The 25,504-nt window shown below is 45.6% G+C and overlaps 1 protein-coding gene across 7 annotated transcripts in view; it reads right to left on the bottom strand.

Moving 5' to 3' along the window:
- The window catches only part of LOC137479725 (multiple epidermal growth factor-like domains protein 6), a 192,082-nt gene that overhangs the window by 37,281 nt on the left and 129,297 nt on the right, over positions 1-25,504 (bottom strand). For all 7 annotated transcript variants that reach the window (XR_011002469.1, XR_011002470.1, XM_068200235.1 and 4 more), the window contains 15 exons: positions 23,016-23,138; positions 20,251-20,373; positions 17,548-17,685; positions 15,152-15,274; positions 14,157-14,279; positions 13,095-13,253; positions 10,670-10,801; positions 8,031-8,159; positions 7,393-7,521; positions 6,133-6,267; positions 5,015-5,149; positions 4,439-4,564; positions 4,002-4,133; positions 2,992-3,120; positions 995-1,126 (listed from right to left, as the gene is read on the bottom strand). Coding sequence is in view for 5 of the 7 variants with exons in the window: in XM_068200235.1 (XP_068056336.1) it covers positions 995-1,126; positions 2,992-3,120; positions 4,002-4,133; positions 4,439-4,564; positions 5,015-5,149; positions 6,133-6,267; positions 7,393-7,521; positions 8,031-8,159; positions 10,670-10,801; positions 13,095-13,253; positions 14,157-14,279; positions 15,152-15,274; positions 17,548-17,685; positions 20,251-20,373; positions 23,016-23,138 (1,968 nt within the window). In the remaining 2 variants the exon portion in view is untranslated. The remainder of the gene's footprint in view (positions 1-994; positions 1,127-2,991; positions 3,121-4,001; positions 4,134-4,438; positions 4,565-5,014; positions 5,150-6,132; positions 6,268-7,392; positions 7,522-8,030; positions 8,160-10,669; positions 10,802-13,094; positions 13,254-14,156; positions 14,280-15,151; positions 15,275-17,547; positions 17,686-20,250; positions 20,374-23,015; positions 23,139-25,504) is intronic.

The following is a 25,504-nucleotide window of genomic DNA, read 5'->3' as shown; positions in this document are numbered from 1 at the left end:
CCTTTTCTGGGAGCTGGTCCTCCCCACACACTGTCCTTCCATCCCCTCTGTGCCAACAGCAACAAGGGCTGCCAGATCAACTTTCCAGGCTTTCTTGTCTTAGGTCGCGGTTCCAGATTAATTGTTTTGACATTTCTGTGTGACACCAGCAGTTAATCCTGCCCACGCTACTGAGACTCTGGTAGCTACATCTGTGCTACTGTAAGATTGTTAAACTAGTAGATAAAATGTTTGTTTTATTTAACAACATCAATATAATCAATAATAATAGTAATAGCAGCTTAACTATGCAACTTACTGACACAAGATGAAGTGGATTCCAAATGCTTGCATGAAATGAAAAAGAAAATAGGCACATTAATTGGAAAAAAAAATCAAGCAGTATTAAATATAGAGATATTACTTCTGTCTCATGAAAGCCCTGAATGAGAAATTGATGATACCTGGGGAGAGATATGAGGAATTGACTATGAGCCTCTTTTCATATGCTTGAAGCATCTGCTACTGACCTCAGTTAGAGGTGAATGTTAAGGTGAGGGCCTCTGATAAGGCCATTGCTCATTTTTGTTGTTAATAAATACGGGACTCCAAAAATTCCTGGTTTTCCTTCTGTTATGTACATGTGGAGTATTTCTATATGCCTGACCTGAAATAGAGATTTACGAAGGGTAAGTGTTGCCCTAAACCTGAATAAATAAAACCAATACGGAAACTCTTACGCCACAACCCAAATATACATCAATCCTATCCCTCTCACGAGATCCTAACATTAAAAATAGCTGCTGAGTCCAAAACAAGGCTGAAAATACCTTTTCTGGAAATCCAATTAGGGAAAGCATCTAACCCTGGTGAAACGCGAGAGCGCAGCGCGGGGCAGAGCGGGGGCGGAACAGCCTGGGAGCGTTCCCTCGGGGAACGACCAGGAAAACACAACTTCCAGGGATCTGGGAGCTGGGCTTTGGGAGCTCCACGTGCTGGGGAGGCAGGCACTTACTGAGCTGGCAGTGCTGCCCGGTGAATCCCGGCTGGCAGGAGCAGGTGCCCGTGGCGGGGTCGCAGCTGCCGTCGCCGCCGTCGCAGGCGCAGGAGTTGGCGCAGCCCCGGCCCCAGCGGCCGCTGCTGCAGGCTGCCAAGGGAAATGGGGTCACATCCAGCACCACCCCCAAACCCTGCTGCACTTCCACGTGAGAGAACGCAGAATACACAAAATGATACAGGGCTAAACTCCCAGCTGCAGCGCAGGTGCAAATTGTGGAAATGAAGACCGTTTTTGCTGGTCTGTTTCAGCTAGACACAGGCAGATATTATCCCGTCCATGTAAAACTAATAATTCATAAGCTGGGCCAAGGGAAATTTGAGTTAGATGTTAGGAAAAAGTTTTTTGCTGAAAGACTGTGTCCTGGTTTAGGGCAAACTTGGGAGAGAACCTTCGAATGAGCTCCTCTAGAAAGCAGACTCGAGCGGCACATTCAAGTGGCTGAAGAGTGAAATAGATATTACTCTTATCTATATCCAGAGTGATAAAGTTCTGGAATTATCTGCCCAGGGAGGTGGTGGAATCACCACCCCTGGGTGTGTTTAAAGAAAGACTGGATGTGGCACTCAGTGCCATGGTTTAGCTGAGGTGGCGTTAAGGCATGGGCTGGACTCGATGATCTTAAAGGTCTCTTCCAACCTAGTGATGCTGTAAATCCACACCCATCAGTCACAAATCTATAATTTCATGGAAATAAAATATCAGCTATTGACTCACTCAGTGAAAATCTGCATAACCAGAATTAGTTAATGGGTTTAACCAGAGAGATTTGGGAGCACCCTCCATGCTTTCCCCAAAATACTGGGAAATGCAGCACGGACACAAAGGAATCTCACAATGTTTGTTAAATGTTTGCTTTCATCCTAAAATCACATAGCACTGACACAATTACACCAATGTACCACAGCATGTCCTTTCTTTTGAGTAAAGGATGAAGATGAAAGTGCCAATTAGGGCAACAGAAACCTGATTTTGGAGTTGGGAATCTGTTTAATGCCTCGTCTGCAATAGCTGGAAGGGCTGCTGTACCAAGATACCACTGCAAAACAATTTTTCTCAGATCTTATCCCGAGTAGAAATAAAAGCTTTCCTTTGTCATGGTCTCTCAATTCTCTTGACAGCCCAGGGAGTCGTCAAAAGCCATCTCAGTGGCTCTACACACTACCAACTGGCTTGATTTTTAAAATATGCATATGGGTGGGAACTTCAGATTTTCCCAGCATTTTCTTCAGTACAGAGCCTGAGAAGTCAGGTGCAAAACTTGCTGCTATCAACACTGCCAATTAAATGATTTTATGTGTTTAAGACCAAGTTTAGAAAGAGGTTTGTCTTCTGTTGGCTTTTTGCAAGAGGCATCACAATGAATCAAGCAGAAGAGATGTGTCACAGGAAAAGGGAGGATGGCTTCACGTTTATATGGTGCCATCCAAAAAGGGCAAATCTACTCTCTCACACAGCCACCAATATGGAGAGCGATTCTAAGTCAACAGAAGGATGCTCTGCTCTTCCAGAGAACAGAATTTTTCACAGCATTTATATTCCTAAGTTAAAAAGTGACCTTTAGACACACGACTCTACATGCCACTCACTTGTTGAATAAATCTCCCCCAAACAATATGAGAAATGGAAAATTAATCTCAAAACTAATCTGCACTGAAAATGAAAAACAAAACTGTCTGTCAGTCAAAATGCTGACGGGACAGATGGTATTGGGCAAAGGGATCCATAGTGTTGAAATAAGAGCTTATATCAATACTTTGCGCTTCATCAGCCATCTATTTCAATGCTTTGAACCTGGATAATGAAGGATTATAACCACCCAGGCTGTGCAAACCCACAAACACACCGCTTCAGAAGCAGTAAGATTAGCAAAACTATATTAAAAAACTGTAATACACTAAGAGCAAACAGAGAAATCGTGCAGTCCCCAGGAGATCCCGTGTGCCCTGACTTACGGTGTTTGCAGTCGTGGCCAGTCCAGCCCGGGGGACAGGAGCACTCTCCAGTGACATGGTGACACTGAGCACTGCTGCCACAGCTGCACAGCCACAGGCAGCTCTGTCCATAGTGCCCATCGGGGCAGGCTGCAAACAGAGACAGGCTGTGACTTCACCCGGCTCACAACCCGACCACAGACTCATCTGCCCAAAGAGACAGAGGCAGCTCACTCCCTGAAACAGGCTTTGGCTGAACCCAGGAATCAAAATAGCAACACAGAAATATCTGGGATCTGCTCACACCCTGGATGTCTGGGGCTGAGTCTCTGGAATGTGGGAATAGCCTGAGTTTAGAACTGGTACTCTTGTGCATCAGGTTGTTTCCTCAGAGGAGGAAAACCTTCCTCAAAAGCCATTTTATAACTAACAAGAATTAAAAATGAGCCACCACCGGGGTCTTGCACAAAGCAGAGCTGTCCTGAGAGCCTCTGTGCAGCTCAACAGCCTCACTCAGGCAGCCTTTTAACACCCAGAGGCAGAAGAGCAGCACAGAACAGGCCCTTGAACGTATTCCCATGGTCTCCGGCTGCAGGGATAGCACTGATACTGCTCCCCCATCTTCAGTATTAGTTAATCCTAAATGATCTACACCAAGGAGTGCTGCTGCAAACATAACTCAAGAATGATGCCATGTGTGCCAGCTGGTCACACCTCTTGCCAAACAGCCAGGATTACACCACTGGTGGCGTGGCTGCTAAACATTGTATTTCCAAGTACAGCTTGCCACAAATTAGGTCTAATGATAACATCCATTTGGGATGCAGCTTAGCTGATCATGTGCATTTATCTGCAATCTCCCTGCCACAAATAATGTCAAATCCAACCTGGGAATTCCTGGAGATGAAGGGCACTTAATCTCAGAGCAGCGTGTTTTATCTCACAAAAGAATAAGAAGGCAGAAATCAAACCATAACCTGAGTTTTCAATCTGACTTTCTGTTCATGGGGAGGGCTGAGGCAAGGACTCACTGGCAGAGCAGGATGGCCCAGTGTAGCCAGGGGGACAGTCACAGGCTCCAGTTTCCCTGTTGCACTGTCCCCCGTTGGCGCAGGGCTCGCAGGAGTTCTGGCAGTCTGGTCCCCACTGGCCATCTGGGCAATCTGGAGAAAAAGCACATGAGGTGTAACCAGTGCCATTTTGTGTTTCAGGACAGTTGTAGATTTCTGCTCTTACCCTGAAGAATTTAAAAATAATAGTAAAACTGAGCTGGATTGTTATACTACCTCTACAGACCTAGGCATTAAACTGCAGCACACAAGAACACAGCTGAAGAGAGACCAAAGGCTCTCTCCCAGTTTCCATCACAGTTTTTTCTGTTTATTGGTTTGGGAAACAGCCAAATTCTACTTCACATCATATCTTCCAAAGCCAGGCACTCCCTACCTTGGTCCAGCACCTCACACACCTTGCTCACACGTAGCACCAGTCTTCCCAGCTGGGCAAACACACTGCCCTGTCCTCGGATCACACGGGGCTCCTCCGCAGCTGCACCTCTTCCTGCAGCCCATCCCAAAGCTGCCAGGCTGACAAGCTGGACAAAAAACCCCAAAGTCATGGTTAGGAGCATTTTGAAGACATTAGGAGGAACCACAGCCACCAATTTTAAACTGAGCTGTGCTGGTAGAAGTGATCAGTATTAGCAGTAGTGTCTGAGCAACTGGTGGTCTGAAATTAATTTTGCAGCAGAGCCCTGCAAAATCTGTGCCTGTAGCTTTAAAAGCAACTATTGTTACCTGGACAAATGTTACTTTGGGTAACTGGCCTCAGCCTTGTGCCTTGACCTTTGCAGGGAGAGAGATAGAAAGAGAGACAGCATTTGCCAGGCTCCAAATATCAGTCTGGTTTCAGTGGGGAACTGCCAACTCGTATCAACAACAAATGCACCTGTTTATCTGCAACTTCTGTATCTGAATCTAAGTTTCCTGAATAAGCTTTCCCCTCCCAAGTGTATGTCCCAGGGAATCATGCAGTGAGTACCTACACAAATGGCATTTTTCTCCATGAAACCCAGCTGGACATGGATGTTTGCAGGCTCCTGTCTCAGGATCACACAGAACATCAGGAGGGCAGCTGCATCTCAGTTTGCAGCCAGCCCCATAAAACCCTGGGGTGCACTCTGGAAATAGAAGCAGATACAGAACATGTATAAGAAAAAGGAAAAGTTAAGAGAAGTAAACAAAAATCAGAAAATAATTTGGCAGAAACTTGCAGAGAATATATTATAATGTACATTTTAGAGGTGTTGTTACAAAGTGTAAATACTTAATAAATGCTTACATTTCAAAGAGGTTACTGCTTAAATGTAACCCAGAAACAGAGTGGCAGAATGCTTAAAGATTTATTCAATTAGAATACTTGAGGATGTATTCAGTTAAATACATTATGGAATTCTCTTCTTTGATGTCTAAGTTCTGCTGCTCTCTGCCTTGGTGCACAGCCAGGGCTGGGCAAGGCACGCTCCCTGTCATAGCTCAGCCCATCAACAAGAATTATAAAAATATTAAACATTGTCATCATTGTTCTCCACCAAACCCACCAGAATTACTGCCATAAATCCAACACAGTCTTGCCTGGCCAGAGAAAAATCTGAAGGGAGAATCTTTATTGTGTTGCTCCACTGCTGTCTGGAAAGGGCTACTAAGACATGCAAACATGAATGCGGGATACAATTCTCTTTGAACTACCCCCAAAAACTACAAAGAGTAAGCTGAATTCAAAGAGCTGCAAATCTGAAGGAAAAGCTGCATTACTGAACCTGTTTACAGATCACCCCACTGCCATAAAACACAGATTTTGCCATTTATTTACTGACTGTGTCAAAAAAGCACAGAAATGAAAACTCACACCATCTTCATTACTTAAGGTTGTATTAAGATTTAGGTTCTGGATTTCTGTTGTCATTTGACCAGGCTAAAACTCCCCCAATTCTTAAGCTCACCTTCGGTGTCCCTGCAACCCTAGCAGGGTTAAACCCCACAAAATCATTACTAGGATATGAATATGAGTAGCAGCAGCCAAACAAAGCAGAGGGGTGGAAGAAGGAGAAGTTACTGGGGCAAAGGAAGAAGCAGATGTGGGGAACCTGGCTGTGGGTGGTACCTTTGTGACACTTTTTGCCGTGATATCCAGGCTGGCAGGTGCAGGAGCCGTTCCTGGGGCTGCACTCCAGCGTGTGCTCCTTCACACACTGACACTCCTCCGAGCAGCCCGCGCCAAAGGCCCACCTGGGACAGGCTGCAGCCAGAAGAAAAGGAAGCATCAGCTCTGTAATTATGCAGGAGCTGGCTGAAATTGCCCACTGCTGCAGAATGCAACTGCTGCAAGAAGCAAAACCTCTGTTTCGCTTTCAGGCAGTACATCCCTGCTCCACAGCAACACCTGTTCGTGTGCGGGTGGGTGGAAGAAGAGTTTACATGATCCCTCTGCTGGGTCATTCATTTCATGTCAAGCAATCCATGGTGAATTCAAAAAACAGAAACATTTCAAAGCAAACTCAGCTGATTTTCCGAATGAAAAAAAACTTGGGTGCATTCCAAGACAAAAGCTTTCATACTCAAACCCAAAACAAAGTAAAACAAAAGATTTTTAATCTCACACAGATTTTACAAACAAAACCTCTAAGTACAAAGAAACTCGATCATCTATTTTGCAAACTTTTTAATTCTTTTTATTCCATCTAATGTCTGATCCTCATCCTGTCCCAGCCAGCCCTGCTCCCCAGCTCCCATTCAAACTCATCAGCAGTCACCAACCAGCTCCAACCAGATTCCAACCTCAGCAATAACCTTAATGTTAACCTGTCCACCCCACCTATAATCCTCACCTTTGAGCACCAGTAAATCGCAGTCCTCATAGCAAAGATTAATCAATAGAGGAAAAGATTAATGAAGTTTCTGGGGCTTCCTGGCACATCTCAAAAATCCTGTCCTCCTGCTACTCCCAGACTATTGCAGAACCCTAAGTCTTGATCATTTTATCACAGAATGTTTTGGATTGGAAGGTAATAAAGCCCATCTCCTTCCACCCCCTGCCATGGGCAGGGACACCTTCCAATAACCCAGGCTGCTCCAAGTCTTGTCCAACCTGGCCTTGGACACTTCCAGGGATCCAGGGGCAGCCACAACTTCTCTGGGCACCCTGTGCCAGGGCCTCCTCACCCTCACAGCAAAGAACATTTTTCTAACAGCAAAGCTAAACCTCCACTGGTTTAGTAAATCCATTCCTTGTTGTCCTAGCACTGCCTGTGCCTAAAGTCACTCTCCTTCCTTTCTGCCAGCCCCCTTTAGGTGATGTGGAATCTTTTACAGACTGTCACACTGTGCACACGTTGAGCAGATCCCAAAAACCCCGGGGACTTACTGAGGTGGCAGAAGCGGCCGTAGAGCCCGGGGTCACACAGGCAGGCTCCATACAGTCTGTGGCAGTGGCCCTTGTTGGCACAGTTGCATGGTTTGTTACAGTTCTTCCCAAAGAAACCTTTTGGGCAACCTTTGGAGTGCACAAACACAGGAATCATCAGCAGCTGCAGGTCAAAACCCCAGTCCCAAAGCGGTTTGTGGCCGAGCTGGGGCTCTGCACAGCCTCACCACTATGGATACTCTCAGTTCAGTCAGAGAGAAAAAGAGAGGTTTCTAACCAGGCTGGGCCTGGGAGAGAGCTGGAAAGGAACGTAAATAATTCACTATCTCTCTTGTTGCTCACATTGTTTATAGATATGTTCTGCCACTGTGTGTCATTCACAGAGCACCAATGGTGTGAGATGTTTTTACTTTAAGACCAATGAAATCAGTCTGCACGATGTTCTCTATAAATAGAGCGGTGCATTTGAAATAAATCAGAGTTTTTCTTCTCGCCTTCTGAACTGGAGTTCTTTCGTTCCCATCCTGCCTCAACAGCGACATCGCCACCGTTGGCTTTTCTCAACAGTTCTGCTCACTATTTAAAATAAAGGAACACGGGGGGAGGAGTGGAGAGCTGGGGCAGAGCTGGAGCCGTACCGTCCTCGCAGAGCTGGCCCAGCACACCGGGCGGGCAGTGGCACTGCCCCGTGCCGGGGTCACACCAGCCTCCATTCTGGCACCTGCACACACCGGCACATCCTCTGCCGAACGTCCCGGGGGGACAGGCTGTGGAGAGAGCAGCGAGCGTGAGCACAGCAAGAAACACTTCCCCTCTGCTGTACGGGCAGCAAAACGAGGCTTTGGTCATTGAGGAGGGCAGCAAGGCCGATGAAGGGTCTGGGCCACAAGTCTTGTGAGGAGCAGCTGTGGGAGCAGGGGGTGTTCAGCCTGGAAAACTCATGGGAGACTTCATTGCTCCTACAACCCCCTGAGAGGAGGGTGTAGCCAGGGGGGGGTCGATCTCTCCCAGGGAACTGGCAAGAGGACGCAGCCTTAAGGTGCACCAGGGGAGGTTCAGGTTGGACATGAGGAGGAATTTCCTCACAGAAAGTGTGATTGGGCATTGGAATGTGCTGCCTGGTGGAGTCACCATCCCTGGGGGTGTTTAAGAAGAGACTGGATGTGGCACTCAGTGCCATGGGCTGGTTGAGAAGGTGGTGTTGGGTCATAGGTTGGACTCTATCTCAAAGGTCTTTTCCAGCCTAATTGCTTCTGTGATTCTGTGAAAACTGAGCAAGGAGAGAGTCCTTTTAATTGAGCAGGCTCTAAACAAAGTCATATTCTTCTGTAAAGCACATCCAGCTGATATTTACTAGGACATCTCAAAGGACACTGAATTAACCAAGCTTTGGGATGCACTGGCATGTACCCAACCCTCCCCCTGCACATGCTCCCCTCCCCACAAAGCACGGGCTCAAAAACCATTGCCTGTCAAGTCGAAAGCTTAAACATCAGAGCACAGCTTTGAACACTTGGAGATAAACATTTTAAACATTCTTCTTTTCTCTCCCAAACACTATTATAAAAATAATATCTTGTTTTTCAAATGTAGTTTCTGAAACTCCCCAGGTAATCATGGCAGCAATGGATCCACAACAGCAAAAACAAACTGTGAGATGCAGCCTTGCTCTGCTGTTTGCAGCCTGAGCTGGCTGAGTGAATACAGTTGCTGGAGTCATCTGACTTCACTGACGTTTTATCAATGTACATTATGAAAGTTGACATTTCACATCAATTTCCATTTGGCTTCTTTGGTGGATTATTAGAGAAATTTAGTTCCAGTTTTCTCCACTGTTTTAGCTTACCCTAAACCTGCTCACCCTAAACCCGTGAATTGTGCTGTATATTAAAAAATGCAAGAGAAAAGAGTGAAAGCAATCACATATGACTAATTCATACAGATTAGATATTGTATTTATCACTGTCCCTGCTGACTTCATCAGACAGCAGGTTTAGCTCAATAACAGTCCTATTAAAATTCTTTAAATTCCAGAGGTGAATTCCATTAGACTACATGCATGGAGGTCTAGTGCAAATATACATCTTAAATGTTGTTATTTATTAAATGAACTAAGAAAATTTGGATGCTGCCTTGAAATTTTTATAATCTATCCTGAACTACCAGCACACCAGGGACAAAAGTAAGAATATCCTCACTTGATAGCTTGAACTGTCTTCGACAGACTGGAAATTATTCTTTTAATCTTCCCCATTCTATTCTCTTAGCTGCCCCCAGTGTTTACAAACCAAAGCCACCATCAGTCTCCCAAAATAACCACAGGCAGACTGCTGGTTTCAATCACTTGCTTGGTTTTTCTACATTTCTGTCCATGTGATGACGTCTCCTAAACAATCTTGATGGCAATTAACCTGAAGAGTGCTGTCTACTGATGTCAAGTAATAAATTTTCATCGACTTTTTGTCTCACCAGTGACAGCAAAGACTTTCTGAGAATGATGGGCCATCATGTCACACACCACGAAATGGAGGGACCCATCTCAAACAGGAAATCTGCTGTATGATGTCTCAGACAAGCAGCAGACAAGTTTTGCCAAACTGCAGATGAAGAACAGCACATCAAGAAATCACCACTCTCTTTCCAATGGGTTTTGACACATACTTCTGAATCAGAAAGATCTTCTGCCAGGAAACAGAAGCAAGGAGAGTGAAAACCTGTTATAAAGGGCACTGACTTGGCAGCAGAGTTCTGAAAAATACCATTTCCAATGTGAAAAATTAACTGCTCCAAGAAAGCAATGCTAATAATAAAAAGAATGATAAGGAAAAAGAAATGGAAAACATAAGAAAAAAATTTAAAAGGTAATGTCTTGGGGTGCTACAATGGAAAAACTCAAGTTTAGCATACACATCCACCCAGAGTGTCACACCAACTACTGGGACAGACTTCTGGAAGTCACCAAGGCAGGTTGTGGAACGAAGCATGGCCAGCAAACTTCAGCAACTTTTAGCAGCAGAACAAATAGGAATGAACAACCACCAAATATTTAGGACAAGGATGGTTCTGTCCTGACCTTCACTGGAGTGCAGGGACCTCTGTGGACTGCACCATCACTTACAGCTCCTATCTCATGTGCCCCAGCACAGTAAATTTGATTATGAGACAGCTGTGCTCCTTCAGGAGCTTCCCAGATGAAAAGTACAAGAGGTTCCTCCCATTCCCCACCTGCAGAGCCCCTGCAGGAGGCTCACTCCCCCTGGCAGCCCCCTGTACTCACTCTCGTTGCAGATGACACCAGCCCAGCCGGGCGGGCAGACGCAGCCGCTGCGCTCGCTGTTGCAGCGGCCCCCGTGCAGACAATCCTCACACCTCAGGCTGCAGTCCTGGCCAAACGTGTCACCCAGGCACACTGACAGCAAAAAACCACACAGGGCTGAGTGAGCAGCCAGACAAAAAACGCTTCCACGAGCTCTTACCTACGGCTGGGCTGCGAACACCGACGGTTTGGCAGAAAAGGCATGGCAAAATGGGCATTCCTGAATTTCCCTCTTCATGTTTCTGACTCTAAGTAAAAGGAAAGCTGGGTGTTCAGCTGGAATTTACTCCCCTAAACGCTGTCATTCTCCAGCCACGAGCACTTCTAGCTACATTTTAAAAGCAAGAGTTTTGCCTTCAGAAAAAGAGAATTTGCACCCAATGCTTGGTAACATTGTATGTAACTGTAAGAATTTATTGGGACTTTTCTTCTCTCCTTGCTACTTCTCTCCTCCCTGTTCTTTTATTGCAGTAAGTGGATGTAGTGCTACTTAAACATAGTTCAGTGGTATTTTCAACCACACAGTTTGAGCGTTCTAGGAAAACAAAGCAAAATACACATTTATCATATCTCTTCTGTTCATGAATATGAAGAGTTTTATATGGGAAACCTGATATGAAAATGCTTTTTTTCCCTCTCCTTTCCCACCCTCCTTTAATCCCTTGCACCCTCACCTTCTCTTTGTTGGGTCTATTGAAACAGGCATGCAAAATAAAGTTGGCTGGTAAAATACTTCCGTGGCATTGAAGATCCCATCCACATAGTTTAGAGCCTTCAAGGCTTTATGGCTGTGGCTGGAGGCTTTTTGGAAGGGGATTTTTAAAAGCACCTGAAAGTGAGCTGGCAGCTTATTTCAGCCTTATTTCAGTAAGTTACAGGCTGGTTGCATTTCACCAACAGTTTTCTGTGTGAGGCCAGATTTCCTCTAGGTCTGAGCACCCAACTGTTCTCTTTTTTGTATCTGAGCAAATGCCCAAGCTTTCAGGGACATTCAGAATCTCAGTGCTCCCACTTGGAAAAGGGTTTCAAATTCATATTTCAGGAGAAGAATAGAGGCTACCAATAAAAACATAATGCTTCCACCTTAAAAACTCATTCAAGTTATAGAAAATATTTAATTACTTGCACCAGCTTACTGTTAAAGCTGGCTTTTTTATAATACAGATAGCAGCACAAAACCATGTCTGAAAACACAAGGAATAAATTACTATTCATGAGGTAAAAGAACTTACTAAACCATTTAAAGTTCCTTTTCTCCATCACCTTTTCATACAAAGCACTGTGTGCTGCAAAGCCTGAACCTTAGAAAAAGTGCAGCTGCTCAGCTGTGACTGATAATACCCAAATTTCTGTAGCTAAATATAAATAAAACATGCAAAAAGTGGTCAATAAATATTTGATTGTGGTTTCTAGGCCTGATAATTTTGCCTGTGGTTATCTCATTTATCAGTTTCCCAGTTGGTTATCGGTGGCGTCGAGTCCGGCTGTACGCTGCGTGATTTGGGAAGGTCTTAACAGTTTTGTTCTTAAAAATAAGGTAATTTTTTATTAAAGTCAAGACCAGCTCCTGATTTTTGCCTGTAGGGCACAGTCCTCAGATGGGTAATTATAAAGTTTATAAAAAAATCACAGGACAAACATAGGAAAAAACCAGAAATCCCCCCTGGTGATTCACCAGCACTCAGCACAAAGCAAATAGAGGGTTTCACTTCATAAAACTCTTAAAATTGTGCCGTTTCCACCTTTGGGTGGAAAGACTGAATCATGCAAAGCCCAGGTGGGTGCAAAGCTGTTCTGCACCCGCTCCTGTGACAGTGGGTGCTCCTGTGCTGTGTGCCACCATTTGAGCTGAGCAATACATGGATGGGTTGGTGCTTTTCCCAGAGAGTCAAGGCAAACCTGAATCTTCAGGGGATTGTTTTAAACACAGACAAAATGCAAATATCTTAAACAAAAAGCCTCCAGTTGTTGTGAAAGGGTTTGTAAACAGGGGCCCATGCTCCCAGCTCAAGGAGGAAGGGAGTGTTTCCCCAGGGGTTTAGTGCCCTGCAGGAAGCCATGCCATCCTCTCACGCCTGGCATGATGAGCTCTCTGTGGCTGCTCTGTGGGGCTCTGTGCAGACACCCTGCTTTCCAAGCAGCTTCCCAGCCACTGCTTGCTGTGCTGCTCTTGCCCTGCCTCCTTCCCAAAGCATCCAGGCAGCCTCCTGGTTCCTCCAACAGGTCCCATTTGGGATGGAACATGGACACAGGCAGGATGCGGGATTGCAGGATTAACGCTCATCCCTCCTCCCGATGCTGAGCCCCGGCAGCCCAGCCCCAAATCCTCTCCCTGGGACGATCCCTCCAGGTGCTGTGCTGGCTCAGGGCCCTGCTGGTCACTCACCAACCCTGTGCACCAGGGTGAGCTCTCCTCGGGTGTCTCCATCCTCGGCCAGGGCCCCGAGGGCGAAGTGGAGCAGCTGGGGGGGCCCTCGGAACTGCAGCCCTGGAGCACCAGCCAGCCCTGCAGCCTCCTCTGCATCCGCCTCCTCCACGCCTAGGGCTGGACAAACACAGCCATCAGCACCCCAGCCTGCCTCCATGGCCTCCCATCTACATCTTTTCTTACTATTATGATGCCATTAGATGTTCCAGTCACACCTCTGCCCAGCAGTCCCAGCCCAGGCATTTTCTCATCTGTACTTACAGAGTTTTACAGATGCCCTCCCCACCCCATCTTTCCCTTTTCTTTCTTCTGGAAAAAACTCTGCTCTTGGAGAATCAAAATTAAATGAGGAGATTCATTTTCCTCACTTGAAGTTTGAGATTATTTTTAGTTAATGAAGGTCATTACTCTTGCTCGTTTTGGAGATGACAAATAGAAAGTGAGGCTGGCTGTGCAATTTATTTTCAGAAACATTAAAACCTGGGCCTTAAAATGACGGGAAATCAGTTGGCTTTCTTTTTGGTGTTGGTTAGAATATCAAACTCTGGCTTAAGGTTTAGCAGTTGCTAAACTTGGTTATAAAACTGAGTTGCTCTGCTAAACTCTGGACTGGTTACTCTGGCAGAAATCCAGAATAACGTCACTGACTAATGGAAAAGTTGCCCTGGTTGATCAAAGGAGAACCTGGCTACCCTTATTTTTTTCCCCACAGGATGTTAAACTTCATCAAATAGTGCAAGAAAAGTGTCAAAATAGTATTTATTTCTAAACCAGGAGCTTTAGGTTTTCAAACATGTCCAGGGGATTTAAGTGTTCATCTGCAATTAATCTTTGGCAAAGCCCATTACTGTAGGATGAACGTGGCTCCATGCACTGCACGTAGCCCTACCCTGGCCACGTTCAGAGATGGCTCAAGCTGGGCTTCCAAAATCCCAGGATCTGTGAAAATCCCCGTTCCAAAATCACTTTTTAAATCAGTGGGAAGTGCTTAATGGCCCTCAAGTTTTGAGAAGAACTCACCCACGCAGGCCCATCTGCTATCCCCAAGCCTGTAACCCTCCTTACAGGCACACTCGTACGACCCCAGGGAATTCACACAGAAATGGTCACAGTTGCCATTATCCAGACGACATTCATCCACATCTAGAAAATCCAGACATAAATGGTGATTAGGAGCAAGTACTTCTGCTTGGAGAGCCTATGCTGTGCCCAGCTGCATCTGACAAATTATTCTATACATAAGAAAACACAATTTTTCTTATGTGTTTTGGGGCTCTCTGTTTCTCTCTGGTATTGGAGGTATGAAAACATTTCAGGGCAACAGGGAGCAGATTATTTCACTGATGTTTTTGTCTCGAGTGAAAACAGATGCTTTAAGCTGTTAAGCTCAGTTGATCCTTCAGTTATTTTGAGGGCTCTTTTTTTGTGGAAGGAGTGTTTTAACACACATCAATATAAAGTGTCCATGGAGAGAGGAGGGAAAGTTTCTCTCTGTTGGCTCCTCTCCCACATCCCCACTTCCCCATGCTGGATGCCGGGTTATTCCTGTATTCCAGCCTCACAAAGAGGAAATTACACATTTGTAAAACCTTATCAGAAAAGCTGGCACAGGGTCAGTGACTCTCATTAGGGCAGTGCCCACAAAGCCCTGCAAAGGGCTTTGACAGCATTTCTTCTACCTTGGGCTGTGATTAGTTAGACCGAGCCACTGGTACCAAAAGGCTTTTGACAAGGGCGTGGAATGATGCAGGAGAAGTGGGAATTGCTTTAGACTGACAGAGTGAAGGTTTAGATTGGATATTAGGAGGGCATTCTTGACTCTGAGGGTGGTGAAACCCTGGTTGCCCAAAGAAGCTGTGGCTGCTCCATCCCTGGATGTCTCCCAGGAGAGGCTGAACAGGGCTTGGAGCAGCCTGGGATAGCGGGAGGTGTCCCTGTCCACAGCAGGTGTGGAATGAGATGCCCTTTAGGTCCCTTGCAGCCCAGCCCAGCCCATTCCCTGCCTCAGTGCTCACCGTCGCAGGAGCAGCCGTCGGCGCTGAGCTGGAAGCCCGCCTTGCAGGCGCACTCGTAGCCCCCCGCGTAGTTGATGCAGAACTGGGAGCAGCAGGACTCTCCAGTCTCACACTCGTCCACATCTGCAAGGAAAGAGCAGCTCGTTCAGCCCTTGAGACACCCCCAGATGCTGCCACAGCTCTGCTGAAGGCTTTTATGCTGCAGCACTTGCTGCTTTACACCTTCTTTCAACCACATAAACACTGTCTGAATCCTGAATCCTGACAGGAGCTGCCTCCTACCTTCTCCCAGAGCAGCCAGGACCCTCCATGTCCTGGGAGAGGCATCTCCTCTGCAAGCCTGAGCTGCCATAAGGGGATTTATAAAACAGCAGCTGGTCTTGCTGGTGATCAAGGACAGGACCCAAGGGAATGGCTGGAGCTGTGTCAGGGTGTTTTAGGTTGGTTATCAGAAAAGGTTCTTCCCTCAGAGCGTGCTGGGCACTGTCCTGAGGCTGCCAGAGCTCCAGGAGGTTTGGACAATGCTCCCAGGGATGCACAGGGTGGGATTTGGGGTGTCTGTGCAGGGCCAGAGGTGGGACTCAACGATCCTTGTGTGCCCTTTCCAACTCAGAATATTCTATGGTTCTATGAAAAGAGACAACAGCAAGGACCCACCAGCCCTCAAAAACATTCTGTATAACAGTAAGCTACATCTGACCATTCAGACTTCTTTACACTCAGCCTTATTCAGTGCAAACTAACAATGCTGTGATCCAACCTGGCACTTGCTGGACAGCAGCAGCCTGGAAGGTTCAACTGTATTTTTTGGTAACTCATTTCCTGTTGCCTCCTCCTGCTCTGTGCCCGCTCAGAAATTGGTATCATTGACACCACTGTTCTGGTGATTAGATAGGAGAGCTGAGCTGTTATCTGTGCACTGCAGGCTCCTGGCTGCTGTCAGCCTGCTGAGGAGGTCAGTGGCCATCCAAGGGCCACCTTGTCAATGCTGAGTCTGCAAAATGCTTCTGAACCTGGCCTGGCTGAGCAGCTGCAGATGGGAAAGGTCAGTGTCTCAATTAACCTTGGAAGGAGCACCAACTTTATGAGGAAACACGGACAGGAGAAAGAAAATGTAATTAATCAATCGAGGTGAGGAGGTCAGTGTGAAAATGATTAATGCAGGTTATTTGAAGGCAGTGTTTTCCAGAAATGTCACAAGCTGAGCTCCTCTGCAGTACCATCAGGTGATGCCTCGCTCTGGGTTCCAGCAACAGCCCCTTGTTTGTGCAGGAATGCAAAATCTGCATCCAACAAAAAGGAGATTTTTGCTGTTAAGAGCAACTTTTCATGTCTTCAGCCTTCCTCTGTGTTCTCTCCCTTCCCTTGCTGTGTCTGGAGTATCTGCTTCCCTCTGAGATCCCCAGCAGCAGGTCACTGAGCTGGGATGTGGGCAGGAGGCTGCTTTGCCTCCTGTCAGCTGTACAGACAAGACTGTGTAACCCACCCACCCCTCAGAGGCTCTGGCTCCAAATCTGCCTCCCAAACTTTTTCTGTTTTTGCTTTTTAAGCTCTATCATCACTCGCCCTTGCAGCCCTCAGTGCTTCCCTCCTCCTCCTCTCTCCTGCACTTGGCTTTTTTTCCTTGCAAGACTCCTTTTGTCTGTAATGCCTCTCACACTCATCAATGTTCCCACTCTCTACCTCTTCTCATCATCTCTTATCTCACTACACTGCTTTGTGGTGCCTGTTCCTTTTTCCATTCCCCCTCTCTTCCTGGCTATTCCTAAAAATTGTAATGGCATAGTGACAGCAAGCCCAAAGCAGCATAAGATATATTTTGCATGACAAAAGCCATAAACAAAACAAAACCATAAAACACACACAAAAAAATATCTCATAGCAGAATTGCTTAAAACATGAATGACTTTTTAAGCTCTTGTCTCGAAATAAACCCAAATCTAACTCTGCTGCTTTCACCTCCCAAGTGAGGCTTCTCACAGGCAGAAGTGTAACCTCATCACTGAGCAAATCTGATGGAAACACAGCAGGCTCTGGAGCACCAAGTGGAGTTTGCGCATGAAGCACTTGGGAGCAGTTGTGCTGCTGCTCCCAGCCACCAGCTGAGAAGGGAAGGGAAACAAAGTCAGCTTTGTGCTGCCTGGGCTGCTCATGGTGAGACACAGCCCTGGTAGCAGGTGATGCACCAGTGTCACTGCCCCTCCCTGCCCTCCTCAGGGACCCATCCCAGCCAGCTCCCAGGGCCAGGCAAGCCGGAGCAGCGCGGAGGGCGCGCCAGAGGACGGCGTTAATTAACACCTGCAGAAGGAGCGAAGGCACGGGTTTCCCTGAGCGACAGCTCTCCTGCAGGCTCCCCGGGCCCTTCCACACTGCTCCCTGCTCCCAGCACGGGTTACCTGGGCAGGTTTTGCCGTCCCTGGCGAGGCGGTGGCCGCGGCGGCAGGAGCAGCGCGGCCCCGCTGCCGTGTGCTCGCAGCCGTGCTCGCAGCCGCCGTTCCCGTCCTGGCAGCTGTCGACGATTTCCATCTCGATGCCTTGCAGAGAAATAAATCAAAAGGATGTTAAAAGGCAAGCCCATGGGGGGAGTAACTGGAGGATCAGCCTGCTGTAAAACAGCAGCCATGGGTGCTGTAGCAGTGAGTGTAATCAGCTCACACCCCATCCCCAGAAGAGCAGGTTTTGGAGTCACTGAGCTCCAGGTGTTTGTGCCAGAACAGTGGATGCTCTCAAATTCAGTCAAGTGAACCAAGGTGAAGCTGGTTCAGTGATCAGAAGCCACCTCCTTCCCAGGTTTCCTCAGGTTTATGCTTTGTCTGGACACAGTGCTTGTCCCAAAGGAGGAACAGAAGCATCTGAGGAGCCCTGGTGGTGCCCCTCAACCCAGCCTGATACACTTCCCAAAGAGCAGCTTTGAGTTTTGCATGGCGATGGCAAAGAGCTGGGTTCTGAAACATCCCCCAAGCACAAAGGCATTGAAGCTTCCTCAGCAGAGTCCTGCTGGTGAAATGGACAGCCAACCACAATGCAAAACAATCCCCAGGTTTTGGTTCTTGGATGTCCCTTCCACGGGGACACAGCAGCTCCTCTGCTGAGACTTTGTCCCCTACAGCTAAGACAGGGTGGTACAGTGCCACTGCCAGCCCCCTTTGCCTTGACAGACTTCCATGCCCTCCTCATGTGGCTGCACTGGACAGTCCTCAGAACACCCTGGCCATTTCCAGTGGGAGCCCTCACATGAAAAAGGGAACACCTGGCCACCTCATTCCCACCCAGCTACTTCATCAGATGATTTCTCCAGGAAAGAAAGAAACCATACTGTCAGTTATAATGTTTTTCATGAAGAATTAGCCAGCTTTTGTTACAGAGCTATTTAGAGAGAAAATAATCTCTCCTACTACGTAGGGAAACTGAGAAACACCCTTCCTAAAGGAGCCACTGTACCTCCAGAAACACCCCTGCTCAGAGTGGTGGCCATCAGATCTGGCACAGAATTTCCCCAGACCCCTCTCTGTGTTGGGCTCTGGTCCTACCCCTCTCTGTGCTCCCAGGGATCAACCTGCTTGCCAACAAGAAATGTAATTCCAGCTGGAAAAGGGTATAAATTAAGAGAATAAATATCACTACATCTTATGCATAGTGTGATTATTTGCACCAGGGAGAAGAAATCGTGTCTCCTGTCCAGTGTGTTAAGCTGGGATTTAGTAAACCCAGCAATTAAATGCAGAATCTGACTTCATACACAATCTTCATCATTTACTTTGTCTCAGCTCTTCATCAGTAAAACTGAAATACCAGCTCTTCCCCAGCCACTGGGGAAATGAAAGAATAAACAAGGACTGTAAATTGCTCAAACACTGGGATAATCCTGATCATAAATATATGCAGAATGTTTTTATTTTTATTGTTTGCTCTGCAATATTGTACATGAGGCAGAGAGAATCACCATCCCCTGAGATCTGCTGAGCATCCAGAAAAATTATTATCACGAAAACACAATGAAATCTAAGTGGTCTAAACCTCATTTTTATGCCTATGACAGAAGATTTCACATCTATATATTAATCACATTTCCTCTGCCATTGCACCACTCACAGTTCCCCATCACCTATGAAATAACTCTCCAGGATGTCTCTCACATAATTGGGTTTTGTTTTTAATGTATGTTAATGCCTTGAAACTGGATTTCATTCTTAATAACTATTTCTTACACACACATTCTTAAATAAAGCACTCATTCTCTGGCATGCAGCATATTTTCCTAAGGAAGCTCTGCTGAAAGCTCTTGCACAGTATTATTAGATTGAATGATCTTTGCCCACCTCTTTGCTAAAACAGGTCATGCTTTTGTCTGCATTCCAGGGAGCTTATGTTAGGTCCATAATAACCCCAGCTCTTCCACATCACCTCCTTTATTAATCTAAATTTGCCCTCGGGGGCAGGCCAGGGATCACCTATCAGCTAACAGCACTGGGAGCCAGTCCCCCTCTCCAGAAAAGCTGTGTTGATTAAGAAACCCCACTGGCAAGAGGTAAGCATGTGAGGAAAGACAACAGGGCTCGCTTTAGCTTGGGAAGTTTGAGTGTTTCAACTGTTTTTTCATCCCGAATCTTTCTTTTTTAGTTGCCTTTTTTTTTTTTTTTTAAAGCATCATTTTAATAATGTCAGTAATCTCAGGAGAAACATAAGGAAACCCAGACAGGCAAAGACAAGAGCAGAACATCGTGCCGGTTTTCTCTTGCATCAGGTCTGTAAGAAAGCTGGGAGGAGGAGGAGGAGGAGGAGGAAGAGGGCAGGAATTAATACATTTCAGAGAACAGCAGCAATCTGGTAGCTCCGCAGCAGAATTCACCAGACTCTGAAGATAAACCAACAGGGCTATTTGCTCTCTGAAATGCAGCAATTAAGGTCTGTGAACACAGGCTTAGGAGCTCGTCACCCTGCAAACTCAGCAGCAGAAGCAGAGGAAGAAAACAGTATTAAGCCTGACCTTTTGCATGCATTTACTCTGCTGGGGATGCTGATCCCAGAGAATCAGAAGCGAGGCCTGGCAGGGAGCAGAGAGCAGAGGCTGAAGAGCAGGGCTGGGCAGGGTCACTTACGGTAGCAGCGCCGTCCGTCCGCACCCAGCTCGAAGCCGGGGCTGCAGGCACAGCTGAAGGAGCCCGGGGTGTTCACACAGCGATGGGCACACCTGGCCCTGCCCTCTGCACACTCATCCACGTCTGCAAGCACAGAGAAAGTCGTTCAGCTGGATACTGAAATGAAAAATAATGCTGCTCTCCATGGACGTGGCTGTGTTTCCAAGTATCTGCTGGAAGGATTATCCTGGGGTCAGCCTGCAAAGGACAGCACCCGATGAGCCCAGGAACATTATACTCACATTATTCTCCAGAACAATCTTTTTCTGAGCACCATTGACCTTGAACTTCTCAGTGTGAGCATTTACAGTATCAAACACTGTATTTGCAGTATCAGCCAAAGCTACTTATTTATTATTCCTGTAAAAAGAGCAATGGCAAAAGAAGACCTCGTGTGAAGAACTCAGAAGAAACTTCCAAAACTCTGAAATTATCACCATGCCATCCAAGCCATTATAGTTAAATTAATGGAACAGGAAATAGCTGATTATTTTCTGAATGTCAAATGATCTGGAGTAAGTGGTGGTGGGGTTTCAGCAGGGACAATGGAGACAGATCACCCCTGAATCCTGCAGCTGCTTTACAGCAGTGCGGTGAGGAGGCACCTGCTGCAACCACAGCAGCTCCACCACCCCTGTGAGGGATGGAAAAGCTGCAGAGCCTCAAGTGGGGAGGCTGCTCTTCCCCCAGTCCTCTGCCAAGCAGGCTGCTCCTCAGCTTCACACTTGCTGGTCTGTATTCTGGAGTTAAATGTCCCCAGAGGTGTCCATGTTCCTAAAATCTCAGTGGAACATAAAAGTACTTTTAAGGAGTTAGTTAAAACTTTTAATTAGTTTAGAAAAACCCAAGCAAACCCACAAAAATTTACACTAAATACAGCTGCACAGAATACTGACCTCTATGCAAAGACTGGTGTCACACATGGCAAACCCCTGATGCATCTCCTGTTCCTTCCCATTCTGACATATTTCTGGCAAAATACACATTATTTATTGCACCAGTGCTGGGTCGGTGTCTTCAAAATGGCAGGGAGCAATCTGATGTGCAGCTCTTCACTTTTTATCCCAGCAAACTACACTTTCTAACAGTTTTGCCCCCCACATGTGCTGTGCCCAGTGCTGTGCTTGTGGCCCCTGCACTTGAGCACAAGCAGCTTGATGGATGCAATCAGGCTCCTTGCAAAGACAGGCCCCAGGCAGTGCAAACACCACACACTGGCTCATGAAAATTTCAGGACAAATGACAGCCTCTCTGAAGCAGCCATGGGAGCAGCTGCTGCTTAGAATAAAATGGGTTACTCCTCCTTTTTCTCTAACTGTCATTTTGTGAGTACAGTGTGCTGGCCAATGCTGTAAATGTTCTTTTCTCTTCTTATTTTTAAATAGAAAAATAAGAAGTTGAACCACATCCACCATCCTGCACAAGCTCCTTCCTGTCCTACAGCTAATAGCTGAAGTATGACACTTCAGCTGCCCTCTGTCTCCTCCCAGCTCGGTTTCCAGAGAGTCAAACAACAGCCTGAATTTTGCAAAAGGCATTGAGTAACTTCTAGGAGAAAAAACCAATAATTGTATATCCATGGTAAAACATGCTGCTTAATGATTCAAAAGATTGTTGCCATGAGGCTGGGGAGAAAATTTGTTCCAATATATAACACTGCAAGTTAACTCAGTGACTCAGTTTATACATAAATCAACAGAAATGTCAATGTGCATCTGAGATAAAGCAAACAACAGGCTGACCCTACTGCTAAACCCACTGTTGTTTCCATCCACTCATTATCAGTACATTACTTGAAAACAGTTTTTATTTTCAGTAATTACTCATGAGTAATTCCAGTAAGAAAGAATCACTAAGATGTGCCACTCTACTCACAGAAGGGCTTACAGGCAACTGAATAAAATACTCAGGGTAGGAAGTAAATATTTTGAAAAGCACCCAGCACCCTTTATATGAGACAATAATTTGCATATTGGCAAGATTTCGGCCAAGATTTCAAAAGAGGAGTGTAAAATTAGTGCATATATATATATATATATATATATATATACATACATACACACACACACACCGTAATCCTGACTAGACTGTTAAAAATCTGTGCACCATTAAGTCCACAAATACTTTTTAGCTCAGAAAATTGCTAAACCATCTTCCAAGAGTTTCACTGAAAGAGAAAAGCAGGTATTTTGATCTCTAGCTCCCCCAAATTTCAGGTCAGAATCAGAAATACTACAGATTCTTTTGACAGCTCCAGACTAAACACAGGATTTTAGAATTTGACTTTTAAAGCTCCTCTCTCTGGAAATCTTACACATCATGATTTCTTCCTTCACAGTAGTTTCTCCATTAATATGGAGACAGTTCTCTAGCTAAAAAGACCTTTGAATTCTAAACAGGTTTTCAGTGACCTGGTTCAGAGTTTTACTTGAACCAATTTTCCAGGAGCTGTATCTGGGACATTATTTTAAAGGGACCCTACAAGAATAACACTACAGCATTCACAAATCCAGTTGCTAGAAAGCATGACTTAGGAGGTCACAGAGAAATCTTCACCACTAAAAAAGTCCTTCAAGACTATGGGCTGATGTGACTATCACAGAGAGAAAGGCTGTTTCAAAATGCACACATATATTTGTCTAATATATTCCTTTCCACTCACAACTCAGTAAGCCAGAGCACTGATTAATAACATTCTTCACAATAAAGAGTCCAGAGTTTCTTACCTAAACAGGACTTCTTGTCTGCAGCAAGAGAATGCCCTGGATGACACTCGCATTTTGCAATTCCTCTCTCATTCTGACAGATTTGTGAGCATCCTCCATTCCCACTTGTGCAGGGGTCTATCACTGAAACCAATTAGAGCACACTGTCAACTGAAAGGTCACTTTTTGCCTGAAAATGGTCTTACCTGCCATTGTTGCAGCTAATGACGAAGTAGCTGTAAGAGATTAGACTGGGAAAAAATATGACAGCATCTGGTGAGTAAAGCTGCTGTTTTTCTGGATGCTTTTTTGTTGCTGGACAACATTTTTCACAGAGCAGCAACAAGGCTTTAAACAGCAGGAAACCGAGCTTGTATTACATTGGAAGCAGGACAAAAAAAGTACCTTTTATTGTTATTTTGCTGTACCTGAACAGATTTCAAGAGTTCTCTAAACAACAGCAATTAGCACTCCAGTATGTGCGAATCCATAAACACACACAATGATGGAGTTCACCACAAAACAATGAATATTTAAAAGGCTTGAGAGGAAATAAACACTGAAGAGCCCCCAAAGACATCTTTCAGTCTATAAACATGTGCCATTCATGTTGTACATCAAGGCTTTTTCCTCTTCTTGAACAATAACATACCTTTTCAAGGATAAGCTGCCCTAAGTGGCAAGTACTTAGGAAAACTTTAATGAAGTGCCTACAGAAGCCTCCATCTCGATGATTTCACTGTGTTGTATGGGTTTATTTCTGGAACATGTACCTGCTGGAAGCATACTGCCCAAATAGAGACTTGGCACACCCCAAAACAGACCCACCACAACTGTTCAGACAGGTCTGACTTGGGTTAAGATCTGACATTCTGTACCAGGCTGAGGTTTTGCTTTGGAGCATTCATTACACCAAAATTCTGGTGAATAGCATTCCACAGGTAAATTTGGAGAACACCTTGAAAATGTGTCCTCTACAGTTCTGCGTAGCTTTAAATAAAACTTCTAAAAAGCTGTACTTGTTTCCCTACAATTCCAGCTCTGATTCAGTTTTAGCATTTCACTAATTACTGTCTGATTCGAGACAGATGACCAATATTCCTCACTTGCCTTGCTCTGTACAAGCCAGCTTCTCTCAGAGCCCCAGAGGAAAGTCACCATCAGTTCAACAACACTGGAATCAGGGTTTGAGGAACCCTGGGAAGGGCTGAAGGAGTTTTGCTCTGACCTGGCTGCTTTGCTCTTCCACTGGCTATGCAGGAGACGGGAATAGGAGAGAAAAACCTCTGCTTCATGTGGATTTAAATACGGGGTAGGGCTTTTTTTGGTGACTTTTCTGTGCAGCCAAGTGTAATTTTGTGCCACCATTTAGTAAAGGAGGAAGCAGCCACAGAACATCCTCAAACTGCCTCATGTCACCTCCTGCCATCTCAAGAAACACAAACCGTTCCAGTCTGCAGGGCTGAGTTCAACTTGACAGTCTTAAAAAAAAAAATTAAAATAATAAAATAAAAGCATGGGTAGGGATGTAGAACTGGAATTGGACTTCTGACACAATAGGTTGCAAATAGGTTTCCAAGGAACAGCAGCACTTCATCGTGCGTGACACTTCCAAGGCTGACAACTTGGCTCTGCAGCTCGACAATTTGCGGTCTACAAAGGATTTAGCTCCAAGCAAGAACTCACTCCTTGCTGATATGAAATATTGAGTTATTTGCCGATTCCTTTTCTATTTGGGTAAATTAAATGAAATCACTATCAAACAGCATCTGTTAAACCTGCACATTATGAAGGTTTTCAGAGCAGCTAAAGCTTTAATTTGAGAATGATTACAGCACGGAGTAAAGCTTGTAATGCTCTGTGACATGACAACAGGCAAACAACAAATTACATGGTAGATGTTAGTAAAACATAGTAATTCAAATAAAGGTAGCAGCCTTGGAAGTCCTTGGATGAGGTAAGTTTGTAAAGGAAAGATCTTCAGGACATAAGGCAATCAGTGATTGACTTGCTTTCCAGTGATATGCATGCTCCTGTTAGAAGCAGGTTTCAGGAAAAGCCAAAAATAACTCATTAGTGTTCGTTTTTCACACATTTGCCTCTTACTGGTTCATTTAATAACTTTAGTAGATAACAGACTCCATCCTACAAAGCTCTACTCCAAGCTGTTAAACACTATGGTGAAAAATTTACTGGCATGGTTTTATTTCCCAGGTGCCTCAGGACACAGAATCCCAGAATGGTTTGGGTTGGAAGGGACCTTAAAGCTCATCCAGCTCCCTCCCCTGGCATGGACAGGGACTCCTTTCACTGTCCCAGGTTGCTCCAAGCCCTATCCAGCCTGGCCTTGGACACTTCCAGGGATGGGGCAGACAAGGCTGTAAGCAACAGGGTCTCCGGTCCTATCTGCCACGACCTAGAGCACCTAAAGAAAAGAGGTTTGGGCTTATGAAATTAATTTTCTTGTCATAGCAATCATGACTTCACACTGGAGAAAATATGAAGCTGTA

The sequence above is a fragment of the Anomalospiza imberbis genome, chromosome 10, assembly GCF_031753505.1.
Source record: "Anomalospiza imberbis isolate Cuckoo-Finch-1a 21T00152 chromosome 10, ASM3175350v1, whole genome shotgun sequence".
Classification (NCBI taxonomy): Eukaryota; Metazoa; Chordata; class Aves; order Passeriformes; family Viduidae; genus Anomalospiza; species Anomalospiza imberbis.
Note: the sequence above shows the minus strand (reverse complement) of the source record. Positions and strands in the feature narration are given on the sequence as shown.